The sequence below is a fragment of the Apium graveolens genome, chromosome 10 (genome assembly GCF_009905375.1).
Source record: "Apium graveolens cultivar Ventura chromosome 10, ASM990537v1, whole genome shotgun sequence".
NCBI classification, from domain to species: domain Eukaryota; kingdom Viridiplantae; phylum Streptophyta; class Magnoliopsida; order Apiales; family Apiaceae; genus Apium; species Apium graveolens.
In genome coordinates, this window is record NC_133656.1 from 193,872,561 (window position 1) to 193,881,876 (window position 9,316).

At 34.3% G+C, this 9,316-nt stretch overlaps 1 protein-coding gene across 1 annotated transcript; it reads right to left on the minus strand.

Moving 5' to 3' along the window:
- Positions 1-2,143: 2,143 nt before the first annotated feature.
- Positions 2,144-3,036, minus strand: LOC141692461 (CEN-like protein 2). The gene is made up of 4 exons (XM_074497314.1): positions 2,830-3,036; positions 2,677-2,738; positions 2,457-2,497; positions 2,144-2,373 (listed from the first exon to the last, which is right to left on the minus strand). The coding sequence occupies exons 1-4, from the start codon at positions 3,034-3,036 to the stop codon at positions 2,153-2,155; spliced, it is 531 nt and encodes a 176-aa protein (XP_074353415.1). The 3' UTR covers positions 2,144-2,152.
- Positions 3,037-9,316: the final 6,280 nt, after the last annotated feature.

A 9,316-nucleotide genomic window follows, 5' to 3' on the forward strand; every position in this document is an offset into this window, starting at 1 on the left:
CTCTTAAGGATTCCTTAGCTCCCTGCACAAGACTCATAAGAGATGCTGAACTTTTCTCATGGACTCTTCCACTGATGAATTGCTTAATAAAAGCCTGACTTAATTCTCTGAATGATCCAATAGAATTTGGGGGTAGGCGACTGTACCATCTTTGAGCCATACCCGACAGGGTTTGAGGGAAGGCCCGACATTTTTTAGCATCATTCACGGGTTGCAGCAGCAGTGCATTAGAGAATGTCCTAACATGATTAGCGGGGTCTCCCGTGCCATCATAGGCTTTGATAGTGGGCATCTTGAATTTCCTTGAGATATGGGCATTCATTATCTCTTCTGTGAAGGGTGGAGTTGGATCATCAGGATCTCCAAGGGGAAGGAGATTGCTTGGATCAGTTCTTGGGACAGCAACCCTTCTTCTTACCGGACCATCCAGGTCTATGATAGGAGGAGGATTTCTCCCCCTAGGAGGCATGTGGGGTCTGGTGGCTTGGTGAGCCTCCAAATCACGCCTCAGCCTTTGGATTTCAGCCTCATGAGCCCTGATCTTTTCCTGTACTTCTTGGGGATTCGCCCCTGGGGTGCTTTGGGGGCGTTGCCTTCCATCGGCCATTGGCTCTTTTCCAGGACGCCTCCTTCTCGGGGCCACTTCATCATCCGAAGATTCGGAGTCTCTCTTAGTGTATGGACCAGAAAATTCCCGATCCTCAGGGATAGGATCCAAACCTCGTATATAGGGGGGCGACCGCCCTCGTGCTTCGCTTCGCCCAGCATATCCGCTTCCTCCAACCTCATGGTGAAGGGGCATCCCATAAGGGGGGTTAGTAGTAACAATAGTTGAATATTCATACCCGACGGGTCGAGAATTCACAGGTATATGTATTTGTTGAACTTGAGGATTCGTACCTTGAATCGGGGGAGTTGTCCCTTGTAGCTGGGGTTGAGTTGCCCCTGTCTGGGCTTCCTCCTGAGTAGATGCATAAGTTGAATGGGGAGGAACCTCCACGGTTGATGAAATCACCTGGGTTGTCTCTAATGGTGTTCCTTCCTCTAGAGCTCCAATTGTTCTCCGTCTTCTCGCCATGGTTGTTGTTGTGATTCCCACAGACGGCGCCAAATGTTGTGGATAAAAAACTAAGGTTATTACTTGCTGTATTTAATACTAAGATTCGGGAGCTCAAGGCCTTTAATGACTGCTCTCGTGTTTCGTGACTCAATCTGCCTTTACGAGATGCCTACGTATCTCTGTGAATTAGAGAATCAAGCCAAAAAACGTAGTTCTGATTGGTGGGGGTGAGACCCCTTATATAGATGTTGGGAGTCCTTGAACTGGACTTGGTATAGGAGACTTGGTGGGCAAGTCTCATAATTAGAATGGACTTTGGAGTCCTAGGTAGTAGGAAACTGATTCCTTATCCTTTTAGGTCCCCTTGAGGCTAATCTCCAAGGATTTATATCCTTATCGGGACTCTTTTCAACATCTGATTTGTCCCTTATTAATTAATTACGAAATTAATTAATAATCAGGGCTTTTGGGCCTTTTTTATTCCATCAGGCCTGATCTGGTCCTTCAGGCTTAACCTTTCTAGTCTGAGTATCATATATCTTTTTATTGGACCTAGCAGCCCACAGTTTGTACAATTAATGCAGTATTTAATTATACAATCATAATTTATTTATCCCTATCACTATGTGTACTTCTTTTTCATTTTAAGTGATTAATAATAAGAACTTTTTCTCTGTTTGTGTTCAACATATACATATATATATGATCTACACAATTCTAAAAATTATTCGTTAACCACAAACTTGGTTCTTATATAAATTGGATCGTATATACTACACTACAAGAAACACGGATTTACCGACCCGTAATACGGAGCGTAATAGCTTCCTCTAGAATTGAGAATTCCAACTCCATTTCACTTGTAACCGAAATAAAGGAACACATAGATTGTGGATTTGTAGTTCTAATGAGCTGTAAATATTGTTTAAGGTGCTAATGTACCCCACACATGCTCAAAGTTTATTACAGCCATACATGAGAAATCTAAATAATTCAAATAAACTCACGCTAAATCCATTATTAGATAGATAGTTTTAGCACGTACTAATTAAACGCATACATATATTGATCGATGATATTAGTACGTTTTAGTTAACGCCTTCTAGAAGCGGTCTCCCTCTGACAATTGAAGAAAACAGCAGCAACAGGAAAACCAAGCTCGTTTTCTTCTGCGAATCTTCGGGTGCTGAACCCGTCCCTTATCATAGGAACGCTCATCACCGTCTGCCTTCTCGTCTGCTTGAAAAGTAGAAACACAAACCTGTGTATTCCTATATTTGGCCTCGGTATCTCATAACTCACCAGCTCTCTACCTGCACTCAATTTAAACATGTACACGTTTTGTTAAGTTACTGGTTCCCCTAAAACTTCCACCGTCTAGGAAGGCAAGACATACCAAATGAAGCATTTGTAGTGCCTGGAATGTCTGTGACCACCCTGTTACATTGTCAAATCATCAAGTTATTAAAATGTTCAACGTCAAGCATTTATTCGACGCAGACAGCAGATATGATTTTATAATTTAATAGTTCGAGCACATTACTTTTAAATTCATGGCTCAATTAATCAATTATTTACAAAACTTTTGTGCGTTGAGTATAATTATAAGGATATACCAGTGCAGGTGCTCTTTCAGGTATGGATCACTAGGACCAGGAACATCAGGGTCAGTCATGATCTGTAACACAAATTAAATTATAACTTAACAGATAAAAAAACAAATAAAAATATTACAATTATTCTCATGAATTATGAAAGTATTTAGATACCAGGGTGAAGAAGGATCTCATATCACCACCGAGAACCGAGACTTTAGGTTTGATCTTAATCAAAGAAGGAAAGAGTTCATGGCCATTATAGACATGCTTCTTGGAGTTGTAGATAACATTCATTTTGACATTGCTTGGTAAAACGTGATCTACAACATCTCCGACCACTCTTCCAATTATAAGAGGATCTGTGACTGAAGATGTCATGATACAAACTACAAGAAATAGAGTCCTTACTGAAACAAACTATAAATTAAGAGAGGAAAATATAGTTTTGTTGAGAAAGTAGGAGATGAAGAGGCGTGTATTTATAGTGGTGAAAAAGAAAAAAACACAGAACTGTATAGTCATGCAACTTCAAAGTCTCAAGAATAGGAGGCAAATCAAGAAATGATAGGTATTCTATTTTCTATATGTATGTACGTAGCTAGGGCATGGATATATATATAATTAAGATTCCGTGACTATTTGTTTTTATTTAGAATAGTAGGCTAGGGCTAGAGAATATAAAGAAAATAATGGCCGCATGTTGTTTGCTAAAGCATGAATAAGTGATTTGACATGCAACTGTTGATCTTTGTTTGTGTTGTTTTTGAATAATTTTTGTAAGGACTTGCAGGATACAGTTCTTCGTACTGTACGTCTGGATTAATGGAAAGGAAAACTAAAGTATTTCATATACTTGTATGGAACTAGAAGAATATAATTGGTCTAATTGGACTTGCGGGGCAACATTAATTAACATCCATGTTACAATAATTTAAATTTTATATTTGTATGTTGAGATGCTAATTGAATGACAATCCTTACAATATATACTACTTTTTCTCATATTTTTTTAAATATTATAAAGTATATTAAGTAAAATATTACATGGGTAGTTTTTGCTTTCATTCTAAAAGCTATTTAAAGCTATATATAAGGGTACTTGAAAGAACTAAACTCAATACATAAAAACAAAGGAATTTGCAATCTATACTATTATATTAAAGATAAAACAATAAAAGTTTCGTTGATAGTCTGGTTTGATCACCGTAATTACAGTAATACTTAAAATAAAACACTCTCATAAATAGATAAATATTCACAATAAAATTATATAAATACAAATATAATTAAAAATATTTCTAATCCAGTCAAGTCGGGCTAAATAAAATTATATTATCGATCCAATCTTAAATAAAAATAAAAGTAAACTACATATAGTTAGTTAGATTTATAGTCGTGGGCTAAAAATAATAATAAAAACTATTAATTCCACTAAAAACATTAATATTATTAGATCGGGCTAAAATAATATAAAAATTTGAAAGTAAATTTGTTTGGTCAATATAATGTCCACGATAAAACAAAATAATATATTAACTGTTCGGTTTAAAAAAATATTCACCATGACTAAAATAAAATTAAACAAAAAATTATATATGATTAGCTGAATTTGTTTGATATAACAGACATGAGGCCAAAACAAAGAATTTTTGACTCATGTTAAAACAAAAAAATTATACTACCAATCTGACAAAACAATATATTATCAATCTAGACTAACATAAAATAAATATTTAAAATTTAATTCGTTGGTCGATATAATGTCATGAGTCAAAAACAAAATAAAATATGTTATTTATTTATTTTAAATAAAATAATATTCACTAAGGGCTAAAATAGCTCGCAAGGGTTGGCTCACTTGTTTAAAGAGGAGATAATTATTCTCTTGGTCATAATTTCGAATCACACATTAGGAGAATTTATGATTATCCTGAATCACGCCATGTTGATTAAGTACGATTTATCTTGATTTGCAGGCTATTACGTGAGTTTGTGAAGTTTAGCGGTGCGCATAACAACTGCGGGTTCCCTACCATAAGAAAATAAAAATAACTAAAAACAAACAATGTAACTAGGGATCCAGTTGATATAACGAGCCTAAAGTTAAAACAAAATAATGTATATTAATCTAGGTTAAAACCCAAACGAAATTTGAACTAAAAATAATTCTTATAATACTGATCGGGTTAAAATAAAATTAAAGTTTACCGGCATGTATAAATATAGGTTTAGAATAGTGGAATAAGCCAAAATTGACTCTAATAACCAAAATGTTAAAAGTTTGATAATCGATTTTGTGGGTACAATGTTTGTATTTATATAATTACAGATCTTTTTCAATGTTAATAATATTCATACTACTTTAATAAACGAAAATAAAGTTGATTTTTTAGTCTGTATAAAAGCACCAAACTAAAATAAATCAATATATATTATTTATCCGAGCTAAAAGAAATATTGATTTATGATAAATCAAAATAACAATAAGAAAATAATTAGACCAATTGAAATAGAATTATAGGTATTTTTGTCCGAGCTAACATAAACTTTTTACCATCAATACATAATTTTTTTACCATTTCTCTGGACTTAAATAATTTAAACTAAAATAAATATAAATATAATTAATTGAATTTAATCAATATAACAAATTAAAGATAATTCTTATATTATTGATCTGAGTTAAAATTTATCTTTTAATTAAAATATAATTATTTTTTATAAACACATATATAAATATTAATAAAATTATATTTTTCAATCATTTATTTTTTAAAGCTAAAATGTCAATCACTTATACTCATGTATATTTATAATTATTATCAAATAATATATTTAAAAACTTCAAATAAATAAAATTTAAAATTTAAAATTTTAATTTCAAATTAAATTCAAAAATTATATATATTAAAACAATCTTTGCATGTTTTAGGCTAGTTAGAAATTAATTGCCAAATATTGAAAATACTCTGGCATGTGTCAAAGAGGTTAAGAAAAATTGTAATTAAGTGAAGAAAGATAAGAAAAGTGGGTGAAGTGGTGTCACCAATTAATATTTAAGGTATAAAGTGGGGTAGTGGAAAAAAATAATGAATATTAATGGAGTATTACTTAATTAAATATGATAAAATTTTACTATTTTTGAAATGCATAAAAATGAGTTGTTACCTCTAGAATGTGTTGTTAAATTTCTTTCATCTTGAGAACTATTGCCTGTGACATTTTTTTTCATTTTCATCTTGAACAAAGAAAGATTTCTTTAACTCGAGCACACTTATTAACAATGTTCTAAAAATCGGTCTAGGCGGCCGCCTAGGCGCCTGGTAAAACGCTCCGACTCGGACCTAGGCGGTGATTTAGGCGTTTTTTCAAAAAATCGGGTCAAAATCGGGATTAGACGGGCTAGGCGGTCAAAAATCGGTCCTAGGCGGTCTAGGCGGAAAATAATTAAAAAAAATATTTTTTTTACCTTTTAATAATTTAATTCATTAATTTCATAATTTCACACAATATCATGTCAATTTCTAATATAAAGTATTGGTAATAAGTAACAAGTAATCAAATATATTTACTTTCTCACTTAAAATATAAAATTAACATATTATAATTAATTTAAAAGTGTGAATTAAAATATAGTTAATATTGTAAACTCAATAATTAGTACATAACGCATGTCAAATGTGTAGATATTATTTAATATCATTCTAATTTCTTTTTTCAAACAAATATTTGACATATTGATCATTATATAATTATAAAAATTAAAAATAATATTTATATTCTTCCGATTAATGTTCCGATTAATCGGTCCGATTAATCTCCGACTTGCCGATTAATCTCTCGAAGGTAGCCTCATCACCCTGACACGCCTAGCGATTTCTGGAACACTGCTTATTAAGGCTCACACTAATTGTATCCGAGCTATGTATTTCATTTGAGGCAAATTCAAATGAAAAAGTTGATTTGCATTCATTTTTAAAGCTAAGATAACAAAAATGAGTTAGATTCATCATATATTACTGAGGTTCTCTTTTATACATAAATAGAAAGTGTAATAAAAAATTCAAACTTTTGAATTTAATTAAGATGAAAATCGTGGGGGAAATGAATTATTTTAAAAACTGTTTCGGGAGGGAATGTTTAAATCAAAAGATGAAAAGTGAAAAGCTTATGGATGGAAATGATCTCAAATTTAATAATTTGCAAGAAATGAAAATTAAGGACCAAAAAGAAAAATACAGTTATATTATTATAAAATAAACTAATAATTATACTTCGTAATTTGTATACACAGTCTAAAAACGTCACTCTTAATTAAGGAGTTTGTTTTGACATTAGTCATGTAAAATAAAGTTTATATAATTGGTTGTCGGCAACCTGGGCTTTTAGGTTCTCACGTTTACATCAAACCATAAGGGTTTTTCTAATGCGTGTTATTGGTAAATGCTAAAATTTAGTGTTTAATGAGTTATCCACAAAATATGGGTAAAGAGCTTATTAATAATGATGAATCCTTACATGTACAAAAATTTACACCAATAAATTTTTTACAACTTATCATATACAAACCTAACACATAAACCTAAGGTTCTCACGAGCACAAACACACAAACCAATTCGCTTAATAGAAGTTTTTTTTTGAACTGCAGAATTTTATTAAAGGAAAAAGAGAAGCTTCAGAAACAGTAGCCTGAAGTCCAGTACAGGAGAAACCCAAAGATCTAGAAAATCCTAGCATAAGCATGCAATTACTACTACAGAGGAACCATGCATGAAACTACATAACTAGCGTGAGACTATCTTGAAACCAGGGACCAAATAGATGCATGACAGACTGGAATGGGGAGATCTAACTTGGAAAAGGTCGAAAAGATCATCGTCCACATCCAACTCATCCTCGTGAACGACGTCATGCAGTTGAAGGTTGTCATTGTTCAAGCATAAGTTCTGCATGAACTGGTCAGCCAGTTCTCCCCAACCTTCCTCAAGAGCTTCATTTAAAGCCTCAGATTCTTCCTGTGTTCGGAATTATTCTAAACTTGTTTCTTTGAGTTTTCTTTTGGGTATTTATTTTATTGCATTTTGTTTTTATTCCAAGTCGTGTGATCAGACTCTTGGACCTGGTCTTGGTGAACGTGGAGTGCTTGTAGGAGTCTCCAGAGAATAATTCGTAGTCTTTGTTTTGTAGTAGGAGTTTCAGTTAGAGTAGTCCTATTTCCTAGCAACCTTCTTGTTTAGTTCAGATATATAGTTTGTACTTTCTGCAGATAATAAAATAGCTTTTACTCACCTTTGTTTTTCATAGTTTTAAACTTATACATTCTAGAGTGATACTTTAAGTCATTCTGAGATTAGTCTACATTCTGGTATCAGAGCTCTCAGGTGTTCACGGTGGATGACAAAGTATATGCCGAGGATGGCGACGATGGAAACAGGAAAGACAAAGAATGGTACAGTAAGCTTAAGTTATCCTATGCTGTCAAGAGGGAATTACACAGCATGGGCCATGAAAATGAAAGTATACATGCAAGCTCATGGCGTTTGGGTGGCCATAGAATCGAAGGACACGGAAGCAACAGCCGATGATAGGACAGATAAGATAGCCCTGGCTGCCATTTACCAGGGTATCCCGGAAGACATCCTATTAGCACTCGCAGAGAAGAAAACTGCGAAGGAGGCCTGGGAGGCTGTAAGAACTATGTGTCAGGGTGCTGAACGTGTTAGAACAGCAAAGGTGCAGACTCTTAAAGCAGAGTTTGAAGCAATGACGATGAGAGAAACGGATTCTCTAGATGATTTCTACCTGAAAATGAGTGGAATCGTTACAAACATACGAACACTTGGTGAAGAGATAACAGAATCGTACGTGGTTAAAAAATTGCTAAGGGCGGTACCTCCAAAATTCCTTCAAATTGCTGCCACTATCGAGCAGTTCGGGGATGTTGAGAAAATGACAGTAGAAGAAGCGATAGGATCGCTAAAGGCACACGAGGAGAGACTACGAGGACAAATAGACAACAGTGGAGGACAACTCCTTTTGACAGAAGAGGAATGGGCCAAAAGAGAGAGGGAAGAAAAAAAATTACTAATGACAAGGGAGGAATGGTTGAAACGGTCGAACAAGGGAGGAATGGAGGTGACATCGAGCTCAAAATTTCGAGGAAATGTTCCACGAGGAGTCAGGGACAAAAGTAAAGTGAGATGTTTTAATTGCAGTGCTTATGGGCATTTTTCCGTGGAGTGTAAAAAGCCAAGACGTGAGAAAGAAACCAGGGAATAGGCCAACATAGCTCAGATTCCGGAAGATGAACCAGCCCTACTTTTGACAGAGGTAACCGATGATGGGGAGGCTGTGATGTTGATCAACGAGGAAAATGTGGTGCCGAAGCTAAAAGAAACAAAAGAAGAAACAATGTCTAATCTATGGTACTTAGACAACGGCGCAAGCAATCATATGACAGGTCAACGGTCAAAATTCAGTGTCTTGGACGAGAACGTGACTGGGCGTGTGAAATTTGGTGATGGGTCAGTTGTACTCATTGAAGGGAGAGGCTCAATAGCTATCAAGTGCAAGAACGGAGAGGAACGACTCCTTAAGGAGGTATATTATATTCCTTCGCTATGCACCAACATTATTAGTCTCGGTCAATTATCGGAG

Coding starts and splice junctions, on each gene's coding strand:
- LOC141692461 (XM_074497314.1), bottom strand. CDS start 3,036: ATGACATCTTCAGTCACAGATCCTCTTATAATTGGAAGAGTGGTCGGA. Junction 2,739..2,829: donor TGAGATCCTTCTTCACCCTG/GTATCTAAATAC, acceptor TTTGTGTTACAG/ATCATGACTGACCCTGATGT. Junction 2,374..2,456: donor CACTACAAATGCTTCATTTG/GTATGTCTTGCC, acceptor AATTGAGTGCAG/GTAGAGAGCTGGTGAGTTAT.